Source organism: Anomalospiza imberbis, chromosome 27 (assembly GCF_031753505.1).
Source record: "Anomalospiza imberbis isolate Cuckoo-Finch-1a 21T00152 chromosome 27, ASM3175350v1, whole genome shotgun sequence".
In the NCBI taxonomy this organism is placed as follows: Eukaryota; Metazoa; Chordata; class Aves; order Passeriformes; family Viduidae; genus Anomalospiza; species Anomalospiza imberbis.
Window position 1 is genome coordinate 5,522,898 of NC_089707.1, and position 25,695 is coordinate 5,548,592.

A 25,695-nucleotide genomic window follows, 5' to 3' on the forward strand; every position below is an offset into this window, starting at 1 on the left:
GGCAGGAGGGAGGCAGGAGCCGGCGGGGGGGAATTTATTAGAAAATAAAGTGTTTAATAAAAGAGCAGCTCCTGCTCCCTTCACAGCACAGGGGAGGGCGGCGGGGGGGAGCAGGAGACGACGCGGGGACAGCGACAGGGCGGGCACAGGAGGAGGAGGAGGAGGAGGAGGAGGAGGAGGCGCCCCCTCCCCAGCCCGCCTCCATCCAGTGTTTCCAATTCACACAACGGCGGGAGAAGCCCGGGGGGGCCCGGGAGCCGCTCAGGACCCCGCCAGGTAAATCCCTGCGGAGGAAAGGTGGGCACGGAGGAGGGAGGCCACGGCCCTGGCCAGGCACGGGCACTGCCCAGCGGCCGGAGCTCGGTGCCAGCACCGACCTGGGTGACCTCTGGCACCCCAAAGAGCAGGAAAAGGACCCTAAATAGCCCAGGGAAGGGACCCTGAGCACCCCAAAGAGGAAGAAAAGGACCCCATAAACCCCACAGAGCAGAAAAGGGACTCCTGAGCACCCCAAGGAGCAGGGAAAGGACCTTAAATACCCCAGGGAAAGGATCCCGTGCACCACAGGGAAGGGACCCCCTGTTCCCCCAGGACACAGGGGATGGGGAGAGGACCCTGCACCCCCCAAGGCTGTGGGGAAGGGACCCCCCAGCCCCGTCCGTCCCCCCCCCGGCCGTACCTGTAGCAAACCTCTTCTTGACCAGCGACATGCGGTACCCGGCGCCCGCCAGCTCCACCTCCACTCCCGACAAGGTGCTGCCCTCGCTGCTGAACTGGGCGGCCACGGGACTGGGCTTACTGGGCCCCCCCAGCGGCTCCCAGCTGGCCGAGAGGCGCCCACAGCCTGGGGGGACAGCGCAGGGGTTGGGGGGGTCGGGACGCGCAGCCCCCGCCCCGTGACCCCCGAGCTGGGCGGGCCCGGCCTCACCTCCCTGCCCCGGGGCACCGGGGACGTCCAGCAGCTTCCACAGCAGCCGCTTCTCCTCCAGGTTCCTGCCGGGATAAGGGGATGTCCTCAAGCCCCCACACCCCCAAAATCCAGCCCTTGCCACCCATCCCCACATCCCTGCTTTCCTTACCCCATAAGTGTCCCCATTTCCCAGTCCAGGGTCCCCTTCTCCCACCCTGGGGAGAAGATTCAGGACCCCACTCCTGTGGTCCCCATCTTGGGCAAGTTTGGGACCCCCAGTCCTGCGTCCCCCCACCCTGGGCGAGTTTGGGGCTCCCAGCCCTGTGCCATGCACCCTGTGAAGGTCTGGGACCCCAGACCCCTCCTCCCCCAGCCCCCACTCCCTGCGCCGTTCCCGTTACCAGCTGGCCGCGGGCTGCAGCCGCAGGTTGGTCAGGGGCTCCTCCACGGGCAGCAGGACGTGCACGTTGGCGAGGGGCACGGGCAGTGCCAGGGCGGCCGCGTTGTAGCCGTACTCCACGCTGACCCGCGTGGCCCCGGGCGCGCAGTCCCAGCGCACGCAGAGCCGCAGCGGCGCTGAGCCGGGGCCCAGCCGCGAGAACTGTGGCACAGAGCGGGGTTCAGGGGGGCACCGAGACCCTCCCGTGCCCAGGGAGGGTGCCCCGCAGCGCTCACCTGGTACTTGAGCAGAGCCACGTTGTAGTAGGAGGCGGCCGGGCTCTGCTCCGCCTGCTTCTGCAGGTGCCCGGTCAGCGCTGCCATGTTCAGCCAGAAGTCCTTGGTGCTGGGGTCGCTCTGGGAGGGGTCGCTGGGGGCGCGGGGCCAGAGGGGCAGCAGGGTCTGGGTACCCCCAGAACCCGGCACCCCAGTACCCGGCTCCAGAGCAGCTCCCCTGGATGCCCAGACCGCTGGGATCCCCAAAGCTCAGCTCCCCATCGCTGCATTCCCAGCATGCCCAGACCCCCAAGAATCCCAAAATCCCAATACCCAGCTCCCCATCCCTGCATCCCCAGGACACTCAGACCCCTGGAACCCCCAAAACCCGCTCCCATCCCTGCATCCATCACCTCCCAAGCTCCCTGTGCCCCATCTGTACCCCAAAACCCGCTCCCATCCCTGCATCCATCACCTCCCAAGCTCCCTGTGCCCCTCCTGTACCCCAAAACCCGCCCCCATCCCTGCATCCATCACCTCCCAAGCTCCCTGTGCCCCTCCTGTACCCCAAAACCCGCTCCCATCCCTGCATCCATCACCTCCCAAGCTCTCTGTGCCTCTCCTGTACCCCAAAACCCGCTCCCATCCCTGCATCCATCACCTCCCAAGCTCCCTGTGCCCCTCCTGTACCCCAAAACCCGCTCCCATCCCTGCATCCATCACCTCCCAAGCTCCCTGTGCCTCTCCTGTACCCCAAAACCCGCCTCCATCCCTGCATCCATCACCTCCCAAGCTCCCTGTGCCCCTCCTGTACCCCAAAACCCGCTCCCATCCCTGCATCCATCACCTCCCAAGCTCCCTGTATCCCCCAGACACCCCCTGCACCCCAACACCAGCCCCCCACCACTGCCCCCCCGCCTCGCAGGCTGTCCCCCCGCCGCCCAGCGTGCCCCCTGAGCCCGCACCTGTAGAGCAGCTCGGCGTTGGGCAGGAACTGCTCGATGGCGCCGGCGTTGAGGAGGCGAAAGCTGAGCACGGGCGGGGCCGCGGGGCCGCCGAACACGCGCACGATGCCCGCGGGGAAGGACATGGTCAGCTCCCCGGTCACCTTCACCAGGCAGCTGCCGGGACACGCCGGGGCTCAGGGGACGGCCCGGGCGGCACACGGCGGCCGCGGGGACCCCCGGGACCCCCGTACCTGTCGGCGTCGCGCCCCTTGAAATAGGCGTGGACGTACTCGGTGAAGGCGGTGGCCACGGGCAGCGCGTCCTGCGAGCCCAGCACCACGGGGCTGGGACCGCGCGACAGCCCTGCGGAGGGGGCAGAGGGGTCAGCGCACGGCTGGGACCCCTCAGCCCACCCCCCCGAATCCCCCCGGCACGCACCGAGCGCCGGCGGGGCCACGGAGAAGAAGCCGCGCTCGCCCAGGCTGGCGGGCGCCGAGTGCGAGGGGCCGCAGCTCCAGGAGGGCGAGGGGCTCAGCGAGCGCGACTGCCGGGGCAAGGCGGGGTGGGGGTGGGTGTCTGCACCCCGAATTCCACATCCCTGCATCCCCGTGTACCCCTGCATTCCCAAAATCCTGCAGCCCTGCATCCCCCCATCCTGCATCCCCGAATTCCCGCATCCTTCCACCCCAGAATTCCCGCATCCCCGCATCCCCACCCCCTCCATCCCGCCCCCCTCACCCCTCCCCGCTCCACCACCTCCCCCCTTCTCCTTCCCCAGGGAATCTCCTCCCAGTGCCCCCTTCCCAGCGCTGCCATTCCCATACTGGGAGCACTGGGAAGCCGGAGCGTGGCTGACCGCCCCTCCCGGGAGTCCCCGCGCCCCCCCAGCCCGGGGGTCCCCGCGGCCCCGGCCCGGCCCCGCACCAGGTCGCTGTTGCTGCCCGCGGCCGGCCCGGCCGGCGGCCGCTTGGTGCGGGAGCGGCGCGGGGGGGCCACGAGAGGAACATCCCGGGGGGCAGCGCGGGGCCAGGCGGGCACAGAATCTGGGGGGCACGAACGGGGGGTGAGGGGAGAGCCCCGACACGGCAGGACCCCCCCCACAGGATCCAGGACCCCCCCACGGTGATCCAGGACCAACCCCCCGGGATCCAGGACCACCCCCCGGGATCCAGGACCCCCCCACGGTGATCCAGGACCCCCCCCACAGGATCCAGGACCACCCCCCCGGTGATCCAGGACCACCCCCCGGGATCCAGGACCCCCCCCCCCCGGGAGTTGGGCAGGGCTCAGCTCGGTTCTGGGGTGGGGTGGGTGCTGGAGCTGGGGTGATGGGGGGCAGACTTGGGGGTGATGAGGGCAGATTTTAGCATTATGGGGGCAGATTTAGGTGTTGGCGGGGCAGAGTTTGGGGTCACGGGGGGCACAGTTCAGGCTAATTGGGGGGCAGAGTTTGGGGTCACGGGGGCACAGTTCAGGGTAATTGGGTGACAGAGTTTGGGGTCACTGGGGACAGAGTTTGGGGTCACGGGGGCACAGTTCAGGCTAATTGGGTGACAGAGTTTGGGGTCACTGGGGACAGAGTTTGGGGTCACGGGGGCACAGTTCAGGGTAATTGGGGGGCAGAGTTTGGGGTCACTGGGGACAGAGTTTGGGGTCACGGGGGCACAGTTCAGGGTAATGGGGGCAGGTAGAGGTCATGGGGGCGTACGGTCAAGGATAACGGGGCAGAGTTGGGGAGTCAGATTTAGGGGTAACGTGGGGCCGTTCCCCCGCCACTCACCCGGCTCCGACTGCAGGGGGGGGGTCCCGGCCGTGCCCCCCTCGCTCAGCCTGGCCCCCGGCCCTTGGCAGCCCCAGGGCGAGGGGCTGGAGGACTCCCCCCCGCTCGGGGGGGCCGGCGAGGAGGACGAGGAGGAGGCCGAGTTGGAGGAAGGACGCGTCGGGGGGGGCTGCTCCCCGCCGGGGCTGCGGGGTCTGCCCCAGGCCGGGGGGTCCCCAAAGGGGTCCGGCGAGGGCGCTTCTCGCGGGGCGGGGCCGCTGAGGCAGCGGCTGCGACCCCGGGGCGCGGCCCCCGCGTCCCCCCAGAGCCCCTCGGCGCCGGGGCCGCTGAAAACGGCGAAGCTGGGGGGCTCGGGGAGGCGGCCGGAGGGGCTGCGGGGCCGGGGGGCCCAGGCGCTACCGGCGGGGGGCGGCAGCGGCGGGTCCGGTTTGGGGCCGGGGCTCTGCGGCGTCCCCGGCTGCGGGGTCCAGGGCCGGGAGTCCGGGGAGGGGCCGGGCGCGGGGTGCGAGGGCGAGTCCAGCCCCGAGTCCTCCACGTTCTCCGGGGACGAGGAGGAGAAGGGCGACGAGGACGAGGTGAGGACGTAGGGGCGGGGGGCTGCGGGACAGCCCCGGTCAGAGCGCAGCCCCCTCCCCGCCGGGGGGTCCCGTCCCGCCCCCCCAAATCCTCACCCGGGAATTCCTCTGCCTCGAACGCCGACTCCAGGGGGGGCCCGAAGAGCGCGGCCGAGGGCGGCGTGTCCTGGGGGGGCTTCCCGGGGCCGCTGGGACAGGGACAGAGTGGGGGGGGGGCTCAGAGGCCACCCGGGACCCCCCAGAGATGGGGGGTGGCCACCCCATGGCACCCCAATCCCTCCCTGTCCCCTACCTGTTCACCTGTGCCGCCGGGAGACCCCTCCCCGTGCTGTCACCTGCGGGGAGAGGGGACACTGCAGTGCACCACCCCCCCAGGACCCCTCTTTGGCCCCCCCAAATACCCAGGACCCCCAGCCCAGTCTCACCCGCCGCCAGTGTCCCCTCGGGGTCTGTGTCACTGCAGGCCGGGGTCAGGGACGCCGCGTGTCCTGCGGAGGGATGTCACCATGAGGGGACACGGAGCCACGGGGACCCTGGGGTGGCTCGGGAAGGGTGGGGTGTCCCCAGGGGTTGGCAAGCGGACAGGGAATGGGGCTCAGGAAAGGTGGCATTGTCCCCAAGGAAGGGGGCCCAGGAAGGGTGTGATGTCCCCAAGGAAGGGGGCTCAGGAAGGGTGTGATGTCCCCAAGGAAGGGGGCCCAGGAAGGGTGTGATGTCCCCAAGGAAGGGGGCTCGGGAAGGGTGTGATGTCCCCAAGGAAGGGGGCTCAGGAAGGGTGTGATGTCCCCAAGGAAGGGGGCTCAGGAAGGGTGTGATGTCCCCAAGGAAAGGGGCCCAGGAAGGGTGTGATGTCCCCAAGGAAGGGGGCCCAGGAAGGGTGTGATGTCCCCAAGGAAGGGGGCCCAGGAAGGGTGTGATGTCCCCAATGAAGGGGGCTCAGGAAGGGTGTGATGTCCCCAAGGAAGGGGGCCCAGGAAGGGTGTGATGTCCCCAAGGAAGGGGGCCTGGGAAGGGTGTGATGTCCCCAAGGAAGGGGGCTCGGGAAGGGTGTGATGTCCCCAAGGAAGGGGGCCCAGGAAGGGTGTGATGTCCCCAAGGAAGGGGGCCCAGGAAGGGTGTGATGTCCCCAATGAAGGGGGCTCAGGAAGGGTGTGATGTCCCCAAGGAAGGGGGCCCAGGAAGGGTGTGATGTCCCCAAGGAAGGGGGCCTGGGAAGGGTGTGATGTCCCCAAGGAAGGGGGCCCAGGAAGGGTGTGATGTCCCCAAGGAAGGGGGCTCAGGAAGGGTGTGATGTCCCCAAGCAGTGGCTCTCTGCCTCGGTGCCACCTCCCCAGGCCGCCACACGCCCGCAGTGCCACTTACGGGACGCCTGCCTCCTGACGGTGCCCTGCAAGAGAAGGGGACAGGGGTGAGGTGACCCCGGGAATTCCGGGGGTCCCCGCGGCCCCCCAGGCTCACCCCAACACCGGGGGCCAGGATGAGATTTCCCACGGTGGCCTTGAGCTGTTCCACGGTGGCCTCGGCGCTGCCGGACGCTTCCCGCGGCTGCACCGGTTTGATGTGGACATAAAACTTCCGCGGCTCGTCCTCGTCGTAGTCGGAGTCGCTGGAGGAACACCCGGGGTTCTCCGCCTCGCCTGAGCCCCCGTCAAGGCAATTCCTCCTTGGAATTCCCCTTGGATCCCCCAAAAAATGCCCAGCTAGAATTCCCCTCGGATCCCCCAAAATCCCCGTCGGAATTCCCCTTGGATCCCCCCAAAATCCCCGGCAGAATTCCCCTTGGATCCCCCAAAATCCCCTCTTTTCCCCGCTCCATGCCAAGGATACTGTGGGCGATGTCCGGGCGCACGGTGAATCCATCCTCATCCACCTCCGGACAGCCCTGCAGGGACACGCCCCGACATTCCCAGTGCTCCCAGTTTGGGAATGGCAGCGCTGGGGCAGGGCACTGGGACACTCACCAGGTCGTTATCCGGAGATTCCCTGGGGAATGAATGACAGGGAGAGTCAGGCGGTGGAGGGGGAAGGGGTGTGGGATGCAGGGATGTGGGAATGCAGGGATGCGGGAATTCAGGGATGTGGGAATGCAGGGATGCAAAGCTGCCAGGGTGCAGGGAAGCCGGGAGGCAGGGAAGCCGGGATGTGGGAATTCAGGGATGAAACAATGCAGGGATGCAGGGATGCTGGGGTGCAGGGATGCAGGAACTCCGGGATGCAGGGACGCCGGGATTGAGGCCCTTACACAGCGTCGCGCTCCCGCTCCCTACGGCTCAAGCCCGGGATCCGGAACGCTTTGCTCCGGCTCCTCTTGGGTCCTGGGGAAAGTGGGAGCGGGGTGAGGAAGGGCCCCCGCAGCCCCCGGCATTCCCAGCTGGATGCAGACGTACTTGCCTTCCTGCGCTGGAGCCAGCCGGTACTCGTCGAAATCCAACGCTCCTGCCACAGAGAGCGGGATCAGCCCGGGATAAGCCCAGGATCAACCCAGGATCAACCCGGGATCAGCCTGGGATCAGCCCAGGATCAGCTCAGAGTCAGTCCAGATCAACCCAGGATCAACCCGGGATCAACCCGGGATCAGCCAGGGATCAGCCTGGGATCAGCCCAGGGTCAGCCCAGATCAACTCAGGATCAACCTGGGATCAGCTGGGATCAGCCGGGATGAACCCGGGATCAGCCAGGATCGGCCCAGATCAACCCAGGATCAGCACGGATCAACCCAGGCTCAGCTAGGATCAGCCCGGGATCAGCCCGGGATCAGCCGGGATCAGGGATCTATCCCCGGCCAGGTGGGACTCCCCAGCCTCACCTGGCCGCTCTCTCCCCGTGCCCTTGCTCTCGGCAAACCTCCGGAGCAACATCTCCGTGCCGATGTTCTCCACGTTTTGCTTGAATTCCTCGTGGACCTAGGGGGAAAAAGAGGAAGGGGACATGGAATAAAGAGGGAAAAGGGGAATGGGGAGGGGTCCCGCAGCTGGGGACTCACCTGGCCGATCTGGACGTGGGTGTCCTCCACGGAGTGGGAGTAGGAGCCGATGAGCCCCTTCATGTGCCGCAGGTGGGCTTCTTCCACCTCCTGGAAGCGCTGGAGCGGGGAAAACGGGCGTCACGCAGGGAGGGACATCCCCAGGGATCGGCAGGTGGGCAGGGAAGGGCGGTTGGGATGGGTGGGATGTCCCCAGGGATCCCATCTCTTCCCAGTTCCCACCAGTGCCCGTCCCTCTCCCAGTTCCCACCAGCGCCCGTCCCTCTCCCAGTTCCCACCAGCGCCCGTCCCTCTCCCAGTTCCCACCAGCGCCCGTCCCTCTCCCCGTGCCCACCATGGCCGAGTCCAGCATGCGCTGCTCGAAGTCGGCGCGGGCAGCGTTGTATTTGTCCACCGCCCTGCGCAGCGCCTCGCCCGCCTTCCGCGACTTCAGCTCCGCCTGCGCCGCCGCCGGGCACCGGGGACAGCCGGGGACAGGACAGGGACCATCAGGAATGGGACAGGGACAGCCAGGGGACAGCGGGGGCAAGGCCAGGGGTCGTCATGGAGGGGACAGGGGACAGCCAGGGACAGGGACTGTCAGGGATGGGACAGGGACCACCCAGGGGGGACAGGGGCCATCCATGAGGAAGACAGGGACCATCAGGGAGGGGACAGGGACCTCCTGGGGGGCACAGGGACACCAGGCAGGGGACAGGGATCACTGTGGGACAACAGGACCATGGAGGGAGGGTCAAGAATCACCAGGGAAGGGACACAGACCACGGAGGGGGGTGACAGGGACCACGGGGAGTGACGGAGACCGCAAGGAGGAGGAACAAGAACCACCACGAGGGGACAGGGACCACCCAGGGGGACACTGGGACCACCCAGGGGGACACAGGGACCACCCAGGGGGGTCACAGGGACACTGGGGGCGCCACCTTGTCGATCTCCTTCTGGCTGGTGCCCTCCTTGCGCAGCCGCTCGTACTCCTGGCACTTGCTGTGGTAGCTCTCCTTGGACTTGGGCAGCAGCTGGGCCACCCCGTGCAGCAGCTGCACGGCCTCCAGCGTGCCCGACACCTCCTCCTTGGACTGCCGGGGCACAGCGGCGTGGGCCGGGCCGCCCGGGCACGCCGGGGAGGGGCCGGGGCCAGGGGTGGGGGACGGGGCCGGGGGGGCCGGCGGTACCTTCTTGTGCACCCGGCCTTGCTCCTCGCCGTAGCGCGAGATCTCCTTGATGAGGTCGTGCAGCTTCTTCATCAGCTCCAGGTGGCACAGGGCCAGCTTGTCCGAGGAGATGCGGAAAACCTCCCACAGCGGCGCGAAAGTCCTGCTCGGGGGGGCCACCGGGAGGGTCACCCGGGGTCCCCAGAGCCACCTCAAGGTGCCCCAGACCCCCCCCGTACCCCAGCTGGGTCCCGTTCGTGGCCATCTTCGACAGCTTCACCATGGCCTTGGCGTAGTTCTCCTCGATGGCAGCCCTGGGAGCGGCGGGGAGGGGGATTTGGGATGGAGCCGGGATTTTGGGGACCCCCCCCAGGGGTTGCGGGGAGCCCCCAGGCTGTCCACAGCCCCGGGTACCTCTCCCGGACGAAGTCGGCGAGCTCCTTGGTGGAGATCTGCCCGTGCTTCATGTTGTGGTAGAGGACGTCGAAGCCGTGGTTCTTCTCGCCCTGCCAGGGGAGCCCCCCCACCTCAGACCCCAAATCCCAAGGGACCCCCACACCCCCTTTTCCCCAGGAGCACCGGGATCAGCGTCTGGAGCGGCCCAAACCCCCCCAAATTGGGGTGCTGAGCCCCCCCGCCCCCACCCAGAACCTGTCCCAGGTGCCCCCCAGGACGGGCTGGGCTGAACCCCAAAAGCCCCCAGGGTTATTTTGGGTGCTGCCCCCCACCCACAGAGTGGCTTCACCTCAGCCCCCCCCCCCCTCCCCCAGCCGCGCTGGATGTGCAGGTGAACCCCCAGGGGAAACTGAGGCAGGAGGAAGAGGAAGGTGGCGGCGGCCGCCAGGCGAAGCAGGAAACGCCGGCCACGCGACTTCCCCCGTCCCCCCCCCCGGGCTGGGGACCCCCAGGGAGGGGGGGACAGCGATGTCACCACAGCTGGGAGACCCCCAGACCACCCCCCCCACATCGCCCACCCCCCAATTAATTAATTAACAGCATTAACGAAGGCGCCGGGCCTTGAAAATTCACCTCCCCCAGGAGCGCGGGGGGGTGGGGGGGTCTCTGAGGGTGGGGGGCACCCACAGAGGGATGGGGGCGCACCCAAGGGGGGGTCCCGGCTTACCCAGAAGTGCTCGGTGAAATAGGACATCTTGGGGGGGGGGCAGCGGCGCGGGGACCCCGCAGCTCAACTCCCGGCGCCCTGGGGGGACACCGGGGCCTTACCGGGGGGGTCCGGGGGGGGGGGGGGCTCCGCGGGGTCGCACCCACTCGTTTTTATCGGTTTTCCCGGGAAAACGCAGCCCCGTGGCCATGGAAACCGCAGGGTTCGCCCCGCTCCCCGCCAGCGACCCCTCCCCAAGGTGTGCGGCACCGGGGGGCACCGGGGGGGCACCGGGGGGGCCCCGGGGCGGCGCTGGGCCCGACACCAGATACGCAGATAAATAATAAATGAGCGGCTGCTGCGTGCGGCGGCGGCTGCTCCCACACCCGGCCCTGCCCGTGCCCCCGGGCCCCCCCAAAATCTCCCCCACAGCACCCCCGCACCCCCCAGGAACCCCCGCCCCACAGCAGAAAGGACCCAAGGGTCCCGACCCCCCCGAGATTTGGCCAGCTCGGGGGTCCCCGAGCAGAGCAGCCCCCCAGCACTCAGTGGGGGCACCCCCAGATGTGCCCCCCACCCCAGATGTGCCCCCCACCCCGGGCTGTGCCCCCCACCCCGGGCCCGCTCCCCATCATGCACCGGAGAAAAACAGGAAACCCCAAAAATTCGCGCCTGGTTGGCGCCACCGGGGGAGGCCCCCCCCGACTCACCCTGGGCTGTCTGGGGGTTCGCGGCGCCCCCCCGAGCATCCTCGGCGTGCCGGGGTCTGCAGGGGTTAAAGCGGGGGTCAGGGCACGCCGCAGCCCCCCCAAAACCCGCCGCGAGCCCCCCCCCGCTGCCCGCTCCCGCCGCACGGGCTCCGCCACCTGTGTCACGGGCGGGGCGGGCCCGGCGCGGCCCCCCCTTCCCCCCGCCAAACCGGGGGGGGAAAACCGGGAGGGGTCGGGGGGCTCGGGGCCCGCAGGACCCCCCCAGCCCCGCCGGTCCCGGGCGGCCGCAAACGCCACGAACGCGCCGCCGGCCAAAGTCCCCGCTGGTGGCCGCGGCCACCGAGTCCCCGAGCGGGACGGGGGGTGCGGGGTGGGGGGGCTGCGGCAGGGCCCCCCCGGGGCCCCCGCGCCCCAAAACCGGGCGGTTCGGGCCACCCGCAGCCGTGACCTTCAGCGAGAGGCGCGGGGAACCCCCCGGAGGATGCGGGGGGACTGGAGGGGGGGGGGCCCGGTTCGGGAAGGCGGGGGGAGAGTGGGGGGGGGGGGGCTGCGCGCCCCGAAACCCCCCCGGGAACGGGAGGCACCGCGAGGGGTCGGGGCGTGCACCCCAAAAAATAAAAAAGGAGGGAAAGCGCTGAACCGAGCCCTGCACCTGCAGCGGGGGGAGGCGGCGGGGGGGCCGCCCGCAGCACCGGGAGCGGGCTCGTGGCCAGCGGGGGCTGCACGGTGCACCGGGGCGTTATTACCGGTGGGCGCCGGGGCGGTGCAGTGCAGCGGGGCGCGGTGCACAGCGCGGAGGGATCGCCGGTACGGAGTGGTGGGCTGGGGGAGGGGGGCGTCGCGGGGCTGCGCCCCCGCACCCCGGCGAGGGCGATGCTGCGGGGGCGGCGGGGGGAGCCCGCGCGGGAACGGCGGGGCCGGGGGGCTGCGCGGCGGGGCCGCGGCGGGGGCACACCGGGACGGGACCCCCGTGCAGGGCGCGGGGCCGGGGCTCGGCGCCCGCTCCGGCCAGGACGCGGGACTCACCTGCGGGGCCGCCGCCCCCGCCCCGCTCCGCCGCCGCCGCCGCCGCCCCGGGACCGCGCCGGGACCGCGCCGGGGGCGGTGCTGGCCACGCCCCCTCCCGCCGATCCGCGCTGCCATTGGTCAGCGCGCCCGGCAGCGGTGACCGCAGCCCGCGGCCGCCGCCTCCCATTGGCCGAGGCGCCGCCGCGCCGCGCGCGGGGAGGGGGCTGATTTGCATTTTTAAAGCGGCCGCCGCCCCGAAAGCGCGGCGGGAGCGGCGCGGGGGGAGATGCGCGAGCGGAGCCGCCGGCAGCGGAGAGCCGGCGCTGGAGCGGCCGCCGTCCCCCGGCTGTCACCACCCCCCGGCTGTCACCCCCCTCCCCGGACTGCCGCCGCCGCACGCGCTCCACCCCCCGGGCTCTCGGTGCTGCTCCCGGTGCAGCGGCTCCCACCCGCGCCCCCCCCCGCCACGACCCCGCCGGTTGTCACCGCACCCGCCGGTCCCCGGCTGTCCCGTCGTTCCCCCCCCCCCCCCCCGCCGCCGGTGCCAGCCGGTGCCTCGCACTCCGCTGAGCTCATGGCCCGGCTCCGGCTGTCACCGGCGCAGCTGCGGGAGCGGGCACGGAGGCGTCCCCGCGGGCAGGGACCCGGCGGGGGGCGGGGGACATTCCCGGCGGGGACGACATTCCCGTATTCCCGCCGGGGATGCACCGAACGTCCCGCCGAGACGGGGGACGCGCCGGCCCCGCGGTGCCACCGGAGCTGGGACGGCGGGGACGTCACGCGGCGGTTTCGGTTACGCTGCCTTTTGTCCCGGCGACACCTGGCAGGTGCCACCGCGCCCGGATGGCAGCACCAGGCCCAGCCGGTGGCACCGCGGCAGCGCCGGTGGGCTCGGGGCCGGGGAGGGAGGGCGCGGTGGGCTGGAGACCCCTCCCCAGCTCCACGCACGGCTCAGCCAGGGTCAGGCCGCTGCTGGCGCTGCCACCGCGGGCACCGTCACCTCCGCGGCCCCGCGGTGTCCCCGCGGGTCTTGGCAGCCACCAAAGGGGGGCAGTGGCGGAGAAGCCCCCGCTGGGACCCCTCCCCAGAACCCAAAGCCACTGGGACCCGTCAGAGCACTGGGAAACAGCAGAGTGGGGGGCTCAGAGGGGGCTGCGGGGACAGGGACAGCCCCGGGGACAGCCCCGACCCCGGGGGTCACACCCGGGCTCCAGGGGACTGAACTGCCCCGAGCCCCCTCCCCAGAACACCCCCGCTGGAGCAATGGGCCTGGGAACGAGGAGATTTTGGGGAAGGGGAGGTTTGGGATTGGCTGCGGGGGTGGGAAGGGGAATTTGGGGGTGGGTACGGGGGGCTTTGAGGGGCTTTTGTCCCCTGGTCCTGCCAGCCTCGTGCTGCCCACGCAGGGTGGGGGATGAGCACAGGGACACGGGGACCCCCCCACAGCACCGAGGAGGCTCCGAACACCCCCCCCAAAATCCGCGGGGGCCGAAGGCAGCGGCTGCAACCCCCTCCTCCTCCTCCTCCTCCTGCTGCTGCTGCTGCCGCTGGTGGGGCCGGGGGCGGCGGGCTGGGATGCTGGGATGCAGGGATGGGGACGGGGATGGGGATGGGGTTGTCATGGCAACCCCGCATCCAGCCTCAGCCTCGGCGCTGCCGCGCTGCAGCGCATCCACCCCCCCGACCCCTCTCAACCCGGGTGACACCCTGGACCCCCCCCAAATCCCCCAAACCCTCTCTCACAACCAGCTGAAACCCCCGCCCACCCCCAAAAACCCCCAAAAACCCCCAAATCCCTTTCCCACCTCGTGGTACCACCCCAAACCCTCCCCACAAAGGCCGAGCTCAACCCATCCTTTTCCACCCCCTCCCCAAATCCAAGGGGGACCCCCCTCCCCAAAAAAAAACCCACCAGCCCAGGAGACAAAGATCCACTGGGAATGATCCTCTTTAATGCTCATTTTCCACACAACTGCCGAACGGGAACGTGGCGTGCAGGACGGGGAGTGTGTGCCGGTGGCCACGGGCAGGGGCTGGGGTTTGGGGCGGGGGGGGGTCGGTCACAGCCACCCCACCCACCCCAAAAAACGCCCCCCACCAACCTCCAAACCTTCCAGCTGAGAAAAAAACGATATAAAGCACTAAAGGTGAAACATTCAGTGCCCCCTCCCCGAACACGTAGGACGATACAATCAAAGGTAAAAGCCCCCACGGGCATTTATTGGGGGGGGGGGAGCAAAGATAAATAAACCCCCCCCCCTCAAAAAAACCGACAGGAAAAAAGAAGGTTTGGTTTCTTCAGTTTTCACGATTTTTGTCCCCTTTTTTTTTTTTCTTATCTTAAAAAGTCATTACAAAAAGAGCCATCGAGGAGCCTGCTACAAAAACAGGTTAGTGTTTGTCCCAGGGGGGAGTTTGGGGGGGGTCCTCACATTCTCTGTCCCCCCCCCCAGCCCCGCCCTGACCCCCCTTTGGTGCTCTCTGCTCATAAAACCCCTTAAAAATTGCACGTGACGTTTGGTTCTGAACAGCTTTCGGCAGCTCCCGGGGGCGGGGGTGGGTGTGGGGGGGCTGCTTCACACTCCCACCCCCCCCCAAGAAAGTGAGGGGCTGGGGGGTGCCCTTTTTCAGCCCCCACCCCAAAATTTTGGGGGGGAAGGGTTGGGGAGGGAAAGGCCATCAGTGCAGCGAGCTGGGCAGGTCTCAGCCCGAGGGGATGCTGCGTGTTGGGGGGGGGTTTACAATCAATTTTGGGGGCCGGGGGGGGGGTCACAACAGTTTTTTGGGGGGGCCACAACAGCAGGGACAACCCCACAGCAGCACCCCCAAACCCCCTCAGGGATGGGACCCTCGAGGTTGTCCCAGCTTTGTCCCTCCCCCCTCAAAAAACTGAGACCCAGCCTCTCCCCCCCCTCATTTTCAGGGGTATTTGGGGGGGGGAAATCGTGGCTCATCCAGGGAAAAGGGGGGGGAAAAAAACCCAACAAAACACCAAAATTTACCCTGTTCCATCGAGCTGCCCGTGGGGGACGGCTCAGCACCGCTGCTGGGCGGGCTGGGGGACACATCCTGTCCCCCCCCCCGTGCCCAGCGGGTCCCTTGTCCCCTCCCCGGGCTGGCGGCGGGTGCAGAGCGTGGCTGGCGTGGGCATGCGGGGACCACGCGGCGTGGCGGGGTGGCACGGCGGGGACACCCCCGCGCCTCCCCCTGCTGTCCCCGTCCCTCCCCTCCGAGCCCGGGGGGGGCTCAGAGAGGGGTGGGGGGGCTCGGGGAGGAGGGAGAGGAGGGCGGGGGCGGCCCCCGGGCCGTGCCCCCCTCAGAACTCCACCTTGCAGGCGGGGAAGGTCTCGTCCTGCATGGCCACGGTGCTGTTGCTGCCCAGCACGGTGATGCCCAGCTCCTGCTGCCGCTCGTGCGTCTCCTGGTACCACTCGTGCATCACCAGCGAGTCGAAGGTGGGGATCAAGGTCACCTGAAGGGACGGCCAGGCCACCCTGTCACCCCCCCCAGCATCGGGAAGGGGCACCCAGGACACCCTGTCACCCCCCCCAGCATCGGGAAGGGGCACCCAGGACACCGTCACCCCCCCCAGCATCGGGAAGGGGCACCCAGGACACCCTGTCACCCCCCCCAGCATCGGGAAGGGGCACCCAGGACACCCTGTCACCCCCCCCAGCATCGGGAAGGGGCACCCAGGACACCCTGTCACCCCCCCCAGCATCGGGAAGGGGCACCCAGGACACCCTGTCACCCCCCCAGCATCGGGAAGGGGCACCCAGGACACCCTGTCACCCCCACCAGCATCGGGTAGGGGCACCCAGGACACCCTGTCACCCCCCCAGCATCGGGAAGGGGCACCCAGGGCATTTTTCACCACCTCCAGCATCAGGAGGGGCACCCACAATGTCCGGTCACCCCCTCGGGCACTGGGAAGTGACACCCAGGACACTCTGTCACCCCTCCAAATATCAGGAAGGGACCCCCCAGGACATTTTGTCACCCCTCAATTATCAGGAAGGGACCCCCCAGGACACTTTGTCACCCCCCAAATATCAGGAAGGGACCCCCCAGGACATTTTGTCACCCCTCAATTATCAGGAAGGGACCCCCCAGGACACCCAGTCACCCCCACCCAGCATTGGCAAGGGACCCCCAGGACAATTTGTCACCACCCCCAGCAATGGGAAGGGACCCCCAGGACACGTTGTCACCCCTCAAATATCAGGAAGGGATCCCCAGGACACTTTGTCACCCCCCAAATATCAGGAAGGGACCTCCAGGACACTTTGTCACCCCCCAAATATCAGAAAGGGACCCCCAGGACACTTTGTCACCCCCCCAGCACCAGGAGGGAGCCGATCCCACCCTCCCCGGCCCAGGCTGGGCGCTCACCTGGATGTCGACGCCCCACTGGTGCTTGCCCGCGAGGAGGGCATCGAGCAGCGGCCGCAGCACGCCCTCCTTCAGGTGGTCATCGCCGCTGACCACGTAGCACAGCGAGCGGATCCGCCGGAAGAACTCCTCGTCCACCGTGCGGGCGCTCCAGGAGCCGGGCAGGTACGCCAGGTCCACGTACACGGGGGGTCCCTGGGGGGCCGCAGCCCTCGTGCCTGCCACGACAGGGGGACAGCGGTCACAGCGGGCCCCGAAGACCCCGCGCTGCCAGCCCGTGCCGCCCGCCCGTACCTGCCGGCGATGCCCGCCCGGCTCCGGCCGCCGGCCGGGCTCCGGCGCCGCGGGCGTTGCCGGGGGGCCGCGCTGGACGGGCCCTTCTTGTCCCCGAGGGGCGGCCTGGCCTTGTCCCCGGCGGCGCTGGCCGGAGGCCTGGCTTTGGTGGCCGAGGCGGGGACGCGGGGGGGCTCGGCCTTGGGGGCGGCGGGCGCCGAGCCCACGCGGGACGGGGTCCTCTTCACCCTGGTGCCGGGGGGCTCCTTGCGGCCGGGGGGCAGCGCCTCGGGGTCCACCATGCAGATTCCGGGCTGGGCAGGGAGGGGACACGGGTCCTTCAGTGGGGCTGGCAGCGGGTCACAGGCTCGGGCCACGCCGCGGGGCGGCCGCTCCGAGTCCTCGTCCGACTCCAGCCCATCGGCCAGGATGGACGGGCAGTCCTCGGTGGCCGGAGGGGCGTCGGAGTCGGAGAGGGTGGGCAGCGACTCGCTGACCGACGTGGGGGGCGTCTCGCCCGGCCGGCCCCGGGGTGGCACCAGCTCCTGCGACGGGTCACTGTCCGACAGCTCCCGCGGGCTGGCGGCGGCCGAGGGCGACCGCTCGGACTTGGGGTGCTCGAACTCGCAGGGGGACACCAGGCACAGGTCCACGTCGTGGGGCGAGTCCGAGCGGCGGCCGGGCCGCGGCGCCGCGTCCCCGTCGGCCCAGGGCGGGTGGTGGCACGGCCGCAGCGGGCAGCGACAGCCCTCCTTTGGTGGCCTCGGGCTCGGGCGCGTCCCCGGAGCCGCGGGATCGCCGCCCCTCCTCCGGGGGGGACTCGCTGACCGGCGGCAGCACCTGCTCGAAGGACACCGAGAGCGACTCGTCCACCTCGGTGGAGTGCGGGGAGCCCACCTCGGCCGGCAGCGAGGGCGTGGTGATGGTGGGGGACACGTCGGGGACGTCATCCTTGAAGGGGCTGAGGGACAGGCACCCCGCCTGCTTGTCTGGCACCGGGCCCTCCTTGCCCGCTCCGGCCGCCGGCCACGCGCTCTGCTGCCGGGCGGCGCCGGTGCCCGGCTCCTCGGCGCCGTCCTCCACCGGCGACTGGTGGAAGGGCGTGTGGCCGGCGCTGGCCGGCCCCGAGCTGGCCGGGGACATCATCTCCAGGGTCTTCTCCTCGGAGCTGCCGCAGGGATCCTCGGCGCCCTCGGGGCCGTGGTTGAGCAGCCCGGTGGGCGTCAGGTCGAAGTTGACGCTGCGGTCGCTCTTGGGGGTCTTGGCCATGGGGGACGGGGGGCACACGGCTCGCAGGGGGCTGCTCTCCAGGTAGCGCAAGCGCTGGGGGCTCTCGGGGTCTTCCAGGTCGTTCTCCAGGCAGGACGGATCCCCCGGGACCCCCGGGCGCTGGGTCCCCCCGTTCTCCAGGGATAAAGGCTCCACCTCGCTGTCGGCTGTGGCAATGCCTTCATCTGTGGATTCTTCCTTCCTCCTCCTCCCGCCCTCCCGCTCGGCCTCCGGCAGCATCTCCTCAGGGGAAGAGGACTTGGAGCCATCCGATGTCCCCGGCTCCTTCCGGGCGGTTTTAGCCTTGGGTTTCTCTGGCTCTTTCTTGAGCGAGGACTTCTTGATGCTGCCGGCCTTGGCCAGGGGCTTGCGGCTCTCTGGGACCGGCGTTTTCCGGGCCGGAGCCTTGGCCGGAGCCTTGGCCTCTGCCTTGCTGTCCTTCGAGTCCTTCCGCAGCGTCTCGGCCTTCACCTCCTTCTTCACCACCTTCACCTCCTTCTTGGCCTCTGCCTTGGCCTCGGCGCCCTCCTCCTTCTTTGGTGGCTTCTTCTCCTCCTTCCTGGCCATCGGCTCCTTCTTGGGCACCGCTTTTTCCTTGTTCGGCTTCGGTTTCGGGTCCCCCTTCGCCTTCTCAGCCGCCGAGTCCGGCTTGGCCCGGGCATCCTTGGCTTTCTCCTCCTCTGACCCCGTTCTGGCCGCATCCCCCAGGGATTTTGGCTTCTCCTTGGTCCCAGCTTTCACCTCCTTCCTCTCCACCTTCAGAGCCTTCTCCTTCGGCGCCGGCGCCGCGGCCTCCACCAAGCTCAGCTTGGAGCCCGACTTGAGGCTCTCCTTGCTCTCCGCCCTCCTCTGCTTCGGCAGCTTCTCCGCCTGCGCCGTCCCCTTCAGGTCATTCTTGGTGACCACGGGGTGCTTGAGGAACTCCAGGTGCTTCACCTTCTCCAGCCCTTCCAGGATCCGCGCCTGGGGCGTGCAGCCGGGGAACAGCACCCGGATGATCTTCTCGGAGCGGCTGACGGGGTGCCACACCAGCAGCACGCACAGCGAGGTCAGGCACTGCAGCGGCAGCTCCTGCTCCTTGGGGAAGCCGTTCCCCGACCAGTGCTGCAGGAGGAACTCCAGCTCCTTGGTGCCCTTCACGGGGTTCAGCACGTACATGTCCAGCCGGCCCACGCCCATCTTCTGGAAGAGCACGGTGGGCTCGGCGCGGGGGCCGCTGTCGCGGGCCAGCAGGTTGGGCCGGATGCCCAGCTTGTCCAGGTAGTGCAGGGTCAGCGCGGCCTCGTCGCAGCTCTTCAGCACCCGCGAGTCGCCCTCGATGTCCTTCAGCTTCTCGGAGGCGTTGAGGAAGACGACGCCCAGCTCGGGCGAGATGAGGTTCTTGGCCCAGTCGCCGTTGCCCTGGGAGCTCTGGGAAGGGTCCTCCTCCAGCTCGGCCAGCTTCCTCTGCAGCAGGCTGTTGATGCCGGGCAGGCTGTCCGTGCCCGCGTGCGTCACCAAGATGGAGTCGATGCGGTCCAGGTGCCGCACCAGCTTCCAGAAGGAGGATTTGGGGTTGGAGCCGCCGTTGACCAAGACGTTGAAGCCGTTGACGGCGAAGAAAGCCGAGTCCCCTCTCCCGCCCGGGAAGATGTAGCAGCAGGGCTTGGAGAGCTTGAGGAATCCCACCATGGTGGGGGGCTCCAGCAGGTCGAAGGGGGACTGGGGCTCCAGAGACTCCGACAGGTACTCCATGAACTCCTCCAGCCCCTCCATCTCCGGCAGGACGCAGCCGGGGTTGTAGCGCAGCTCAATGAAGTCCTGCAGGTTGTGGTGCTCCAAGCCCGAGTCCCTCCACTCCCCGAAATCGGGGCAGCTGATGGTCAGCCTGGCCTTGGCCGAGGGGTCGGCAGAGCTCAGGATCTCGCCCACCTGCACAGAGGGGCAGCTTCAGGTGCGAGGGGGCGCCGGGGTCACCCCCACCCCCCACCAGGATGGGCCCATGGGGGTGGGAGGTGTCCAGGGACACATCAAACCATTGGATCCACCCCTGCTGCCTGCTTTTTGCGGGGATTTTGGGGTGCCAACCCCCTCTGCTGCTGGGCAGGGTCCTGGGGAGTGGGGGAATGCCAAGGGGGGGCTTTCCCTGACCCCCCAACCCTGTCTGCAGCTGTGGTCCCCCCAGGCCTGGCAGCTGAGGATCTGCACCCCTAAACTCCCAGGATCTGCACCCCTAAATCCACAAGATCTGCACCCCTAAACTCCCAGAATCTGCACCCCTAAATCCACAAGATCTGCACCCCTTAACTCCTAGGATCTGCCCCTTTCCTTGCCCCTCAACCCCTTGGGATCTTCCCCCCAACATCCCCAGGATTTGCTCCCCAAACTCCCAGCGTCTTCCCCCGAGATTTATGCTCCCAGATCCCCAGGATCTACCCCAAGAAATTCCCAGGACCTTTATCCCCTAAATCCCCAGGATGTGCCCCACGAAACTCCCAACACCTTCCCCCTCAATCCCCAGGGTCGTCCCCTCCCCGCACCTCCTTGTCCGTGAAGATCTGGATGAAATCCCGCAGGGAGAAGCAGCCGGTCTGCAGCATCAGCTCCCCGGTGTCCTCCACGCAGGGCCCCGCAAACACCAGCAGCTTGTGCTGCGACACGTCCGTGATGAGGTTCCGCAGCTGGGGACGGAGCGGGGACACCAGCACAGAGGGGACAGCGTGTCAGGACAGAGGGGACACCGCGGGGACAGCACCAACCCCGTCCCGCAGCAGCGTCCCCGGCTCACCTCGTCGCACAGGGATTTGTCGGAAGGGTTGAGCAGCACCAGGGTCTCCAGCACGTCCCCGCGGTGGTGGAGGGTCCGCTGACCTGCGGGGACCGAGGGGTGACAGCCACGGCCCCCCCAGATTGTCCCCGTGGGGGTGGCACTGCCCGGTTTTCCGGCGGAAAAGGGACGGGCACGGTCCTGCTGCCGGACACCGCAGGGGCCAGGGGACACATTTCCCGTGTCCTTCCTGCCCGGGGAGGGGAGGGAACGGGAGAGGGGACAGGTGGGGGAGACTCCCCCAAACGCTCTGGGTGCTCCCGGGGGGGTTTTGGGGTTCATTTCCCCCTCTAAGCAGGGAAACACCCACCGGGGACCCAGCCGGGGCTGGGGTGTGGGGGGAAAGGCACCGGAGCAGCCCCAGCTCCATTTTCCCCTTTCCATCCCTCCGTGGAAAATCCCATCCCGCCCCGGGGCAGGAGAAGGAAGCGGCTCCTCACGTGGGGATCACGGGGTTTGGATGGGGGGAGCACAAAGCCAGGCCTGTTCCCACAAAACCCGGGAGGGGGAACGGGGAGGGGGCGCCCCTCATCCCCTCCCCGGCGTCCGGGAGCAGTTTTCCCCCTTTTTCCCGGTTTTCATCCCGTATTTTACCTTTGACAATGCTGGAGAAGGTGGCCGAGTGCCGGGACACGAAGAGCTTCAGCTGCTCGTCCAGGTTGCAGCAGGTGAGGTCGATGTCCCACGAGCGGATCCCTGCGGGGAGAAACGCGGAGTAAAAATTTGGGATCGGGGGCTCAGAACCCGCCAGCACCATCCCCAAAACCCACACGGCGCTGGCTGGGGCAGACCCCATAAAATCCTCCCTAAAATCCCCCCAGAAATCCTCCCCTAAGGCGTTCTTGGGGCGCCTCCAAGCCCACCTGCGCCAACACCTGCCCGGCAGGTGAGCTCCTCGTGCCGTGACTCACGGCAGCTCCGGCTCTGCCAAATCCCAAACCCCAAATCCCGACCCCCCGGGGCACGAGCAGCTCTGCCAACACCTCCTCAAAGGTGCCAATTAGGGAATTAAAAGATTTGATTCGGCGCTACCTGCCAGCACCGGGGACAGGTGCAGCACCCGCACAGCCCTCCGGGACGTCCCAGAAGGCATTTTGGGGCCCGATTCCCAAAAATTTGGGTGGCCCCGGGTGCTCCCGGTAACGGGTGGAGAATGGGTGGGGGATGGTGTAACCGGCCCGGGGTTGCACAAGGGTTTGGGGCCGTTTTGGGCTGGTTTTGGTGAGGTTTGGGACAGGCCCACAGCGGGGGAATGTCCCTCCCGTCCTGGCTTTGGGATCTGCCCCCCCCGGGTCACGGCCTGAGACCCCCCCCCAAATCCGGGCACGGCTCAGGGAGGGCTCTGGGGGCTGGAGGGGGTCCCTGCAATGTGTGGGGGAAATCCTGGGGATTTGGGGGCAGAACCCGGGGATTCAGGGGCGCAGGGAATGGGGCAGGTCCTGGGGGGGCAAATCCATGAGGAGCAAATCCTGGAGGTCTCGAGAGGAGAAGGAGCTTGAGCTTTCAGAGCCCCGGGGATTTTGGGGCAGGAAAAAGGAGCAGATCTGGGATTGCAGAGGGGCAAACGCAGGGGCTGAGGGGGCGCAGATCCGGGGGGCGCGGGCAGGAAATGGGGCAAATCCGGGCAATTTCGGGGCGCAAACCCTGGGCTCGCAAAGGGGCGGCTCCCGGGGGGCTGGGGCGGGACGGGGCAGCCCGATAGGGGCGATCACACCCCGGCGCTGCGGGACCGAGCGGGGCATCCCCGGGGTGGGGGGGGGGGGGGGGGGGCTCCTCCGGTGGAGGCGGGCGGGTCCGGGAGGATCCCCCGGAGCATCACGCGGTCTCACCTCGCTCCAGCTGCTGCAGGGCGGCGGCCCTGAGGCCGGGCCGGTGGCAGCCGCCGCCCACGATGGCGAGCAGCGAGAAGCGGCGCGGCCCCGCGGCCGGAGGGGCCGGAGCCACCGGAGCCACCGGAGCCGCCGCCATCTTCGGCGCCCCCCGCCCGCCCCGCTGGCCACGCCCCCTGCGTCACCGCCGGCCGGGCCACACCCACTGATGTCACCGCCAGCCAATGGGAGGCGCCGGAGGGGAGGCGGGTGGGCGGAGCGGAGGTGGGTGAGAGGGCTCTTAAAGGGGCAACGCGCAGGGTGGGGCAGTGGGTGGGGCCCGTGCGGGCGGTGCGGGGTGGGGGGATTCTGGATGGGGGCGCGGGAGCGCGGATGCGGGATTCTGGATGGGAATGCGGGATTCTGGACGGGGATGCGGGATTCCGGACGGGGATGCGGGATTCTGGATGGGAATGCGGGATTCTGGACGGGGATGCGGGATTCTGGACGGGGATGAGGGATTCTGGACGAGAATGTGGGATTCTGGACGGGAATGCGGGATTCTGGACGGGAATGAGGGATTCTGGATGGGAATGAGGGATTCTGGACGGGAATGAGGGATTCTGGATGGGAATGAGGGATTCTGGATGGGAATGCGGGATTCTGGATGGGAATGCGGGATTCTGGACGGGAATGAGGGATTCTGGATGGGAATGCGGGATTCTGGATGGGAATGCGGGATTCTGGATGGGAATGAGGGATTCTGGATGGGAATGCGGGATTCTGGATGGGAATGCGGGATTCTGGATGGGAATGCGGGATTCTGGATGGGAATGAGGGATTCTGGACGGGAATGAGGGATTCTGGACGGGAATGAGGGATTCTGGATGGGAATGAGGGATTCTGGACGGGAATGAGGGATTCTGGATGGGAATGAGGGATTCTGAATGGGAATGAGGGATTCTGGACGGGAATGAGGGATTCTGGATGGGAATGAGGGATTCTGGACGGGAATGAGGGATTCTGGACGGGAATGCGGGATTCTGGATGGGAATGAGGGATTCTGGACGGGAATGAGGGATTCTGGACGGGAATGAGGGATTCTGGACGGGAATGCGGGATTCTGGATGGGAATGAGGGATTCTGAATGGGAATGAGGGATTCTGGACGGGAATGCGGGATTCTGGACGGGAATGAGGGATTCTGGATGGGAATGCGGGATTCTGGACGGGAATGCGGGATTCTGGACGGGAATGCGGGATTCTGGATGGGAATGAGGGATTCTGGATGGGGATGGGGGATTCTGGATGGGGATGCGGGATTCTGGATGCGGGATCGTGGATGGGGATTTGGGATTCGGGATGCGGGATGCGGCCGGGCCGGGCTGTATGAGCCCCCCCGCTGCCCTCGGATCCTCCATCCACCCGCCTCCAGCGGCTCGGGAATCCCCGGTGCCGTGACCACGGGAGGATCCAGGACTCAGCTCCCTGCCCGGCCCCGCAGCGCTCCCATTCCTGCTTCCCCTCTCTCACAGCGGGACGAGATTCCCACTCCCTTTCTCCCATTCCTGCCCCAGCCTCATATTCCCGACAGGGAAGGGGGGCAGGATGGGACCCCACCCCTCCCTCAGGACCCTGCCCAGCGGCAGAGGGGGCTGGCAACCTCAACATCCTCCAAAAAAAAGCAGGCGGCAGGCGTGGATCCAGTGGTTTAATGTGTCCCTGGACACCGCCAGCCCCACGGGCAGGGCACCGGCGGAGCTGTGCGGGTCCATCCCGGCGCGGGGAGGCGGCGGGGGCCCGCGGCTCCCCCTCCCTGCGCCGCCCGGGCCGCGGGCGGGTGGCAGCTGGTGTCCCCCGCTGTCCCCCGGTGTCCCCGCTCCCTCAGGAGCACTTGAGGATGAAGAGGTTGCAGGAGGTGCCGCGGGGGCAGCTGCAGAGCTTCCCGATGCGCGCCCCGCGCCGCACCGCGCACGGCTCCCGGGGCTCGCACTGCGGGGCGGCACCGTCAGCCCCGGGGCCGGACCCCCGCCAAGGGGGGTTTGGGGTCCCCCCGAACCCCCAGGGCGAGTCCCCCAACCCCGCCGTACCCAGGGCACCCAGCTCAGCCTCTTCTCCAGCGCCGGCGGCTCCCGCGTCCCCAGCTCGTCCAGCACCTCGCGGAGCACCTCCACCTGCACCGGGGCAGCCGCTGCTGCGAGGAGCCTCTCGAGGGCCCGGCAGCAGCGGCACAAAACCGGAGCAGGGGTCTCGGCTTCCCCCTCCCCAAATCGCCACGGCCCCCCCAGAACCGGCCCCAAACCGGGGCGGGGGGGACAGGAACACCCCGAAACGTCCCAGACCCGCGCGGGGTTGCTGGGGTCCCCCCGCCCGCTCCCCCAGCCCCTCACCAGCTCCGTCTCCTCCCGGCCGTGCCCGGGCAGGCTCAGCGTGGGCCGGAGCTCCGGTACCGGTTCGGGGGTGCCGAGCGGGACGAGGCCGGAGCCCAGCAGGCAGAGCAGGCAGAGCAGAGCGTTCTCCATGTTCCCGGTGCCAGCCGCGCCCCTGGATGCTCCGGGATGTGCCAGGCTCGGCTTTATACCCCCCCGGCCACCCCCGAGCAGGCGGTGACGCACACGGGGCGCCTGTGTCCCCCCAAAGCCCGGCACCGTCACCGGGCTGCAGGGGGGACACGGCATCCCTGGGGACACCGGTGCCACCGGCCAGCGGCCAGGGACCGACGTCAGCAGCGCGCCCAGGCAGGGACCCCCGGGTGACCCCCCCGGGCCGCAGCCGCTGCCAATTCCCTGAGCAAACACGAACGGGGCTGAGCCCGGCTGCGCTCCCGGAGCGGGCCCGGACACGGCACAGACCGGGGGCACGGCGGGGCACGAGCGGCTGCGCTGGGGACAGACAGCGGGACAGCCGGGGGGACAGACAGGGAGACAGACAGGGGAGAAACAGGGGGACAGGCAGGGGACAGACAGAGGGACAGACAGGGGACAGACAGGGACAAATAGAGGGACAGACAGGGAGACAGACAGGGGAGAAACAGGGGGACAGACAGGGGGACAGACAGGGGACAACCAGGGGGACAGACAGGGACAAATAGAGGGACAGACAGGGAGACAGGAGAGAAACAGGGGGACAGCCAGGGGACAGACAGATGGACAGACAGGGGACAGACAGGGGAGAAACAGGGGGACAGCCAGGGGACAGACAGAGGGACAGACAGGGGACAGACAGGGACAAATAGAGGGACAGACAGGGAGACAGACAAGGGAGAAACAGGGGGACAGCCAGGGGACAGACAGAGGGACAGACCGGGGGACAGACAGGGGAAAACCAG

The 25,695-nt window shown here is 68.7% G+C and overlaps 4 protein-coding genes across 5 annotated transcripts in view; 1 reads left to right on the forward strand and 3 right to left on the reverse strand.

Moving 5' to 3' along the window:
• Positions 1–28: 28 nt before the first annotated feature.
• FCHO1 (FCH and mu domain containing endocytic adaptor 1) lies at positions 29–11,886 on the reverse strand. Of its 2 annotated transcripts, none has more exons than XM_068173920.1 (28): positions 11,839–11,886; positions 10,124–10,201; positions 9,415–9,506; positions 9,240–9,314; positions 9,022–9,163; positions 8,773–8,925; positions 8,184–8,288; positions 7,850–7,948; positions 7,673–7,769; positions 7,258–7,302; positions 7,109–7,181; positions 6,828–6,849; positions 6,694–6,748; positions 6,325–6,503; positions 6,229–6,253; positions 5,292–5,354; positions 5,159–5,201; positions 4,963–5,054; positions 4,292–4,888; positions 3,436–3,554; positions 2,950–3,055; positions 2,763–2,874; positions 2,530–2,685; positions 1,586–1,718; positions 1,312–1,511; positions 929–993; positions 680–844; positions 29–284 (listed from the first exon to the last, which is right to left on the reverse strand). In XM_068173920.1, the coding sequence occupies exons 2-28, from the start codon at positions 10,148–10,150 to the stop codon at positions 262–264; spliced, it is 3,063 nt and encodes a 1,020-aa protein (XP_068030021.1). In that variant the 5' UTR covers positions 10,151–10,201; positions 11,839–11,886; the 3' UTR covers positions 29–261. The 2 variants fall into 2 exon arrangements, with proteins under 2 accessions (XP_068030021.1, XP_068030020.1); XM_068173919.1 differs by lacking the exon at positions 11,839–11,886 and adding an exon at positions 10,813–10,943.
• Positions 11,887–15,132: 3,246 nt separating this feature from the next.
• MAP1S (microtubule associated protein 1S) lies at positions 15,133–22,569 on the reverse strand. The gene is given in 9 exon segments (XM_068173950.1): positions 15,133–15,292; positions 16,213–16,430; positions 16,507–16,651; positions 16,653–17,225; positions 17,227–19,665; positions 20,274–20,414; positions 20,522–20,604; positions 21,155–21,256; positions 22,390–22,569. Coding segments are annotated over 9 exon segments (3,996 nt in total). The 5' UTR covers positions 22,529–22,569; the 3' UTR covers positions 15,133–15,136.
• The window catches only part of THOP1 (thimet oligopeptidase 1), an 84,844-nt gene continuing 79,819 nt past the window's right edge, over positions 20,671–25,695 (forward strand). The window contains exon 1 of the mRNA XM_068173923.1: positions 20,671–20,674. The gene's annotated coding sequence lies outside the window, so the exon portion shown is untranslated. The remainder of the gene's footprint in view (positions 20,675–25,695) is intronic.
• LOC137463177 (cocaine- and amphetamine-regulated transcript protein-like) lies at positions 23,759–25,417 on the reverse strand. Its single transcript, XM_068174228.1, has 3 exons — positions 24,758–25,417; positions 24,458–24,541; positions 23,759–24,359 (listed from the first exon to the last, which is right to left on the reverse strand). Exons 1-3 carry the CDS (start codon positions 25,043–25,045, stop codon positions 24,252–24,254), a joined length of 480 nt encoding a protein of 159 aa, XP_068030329.1. The 5' UTR covers positions 25,046–25,417; the 3' UTR covers positions 23,759–24,251.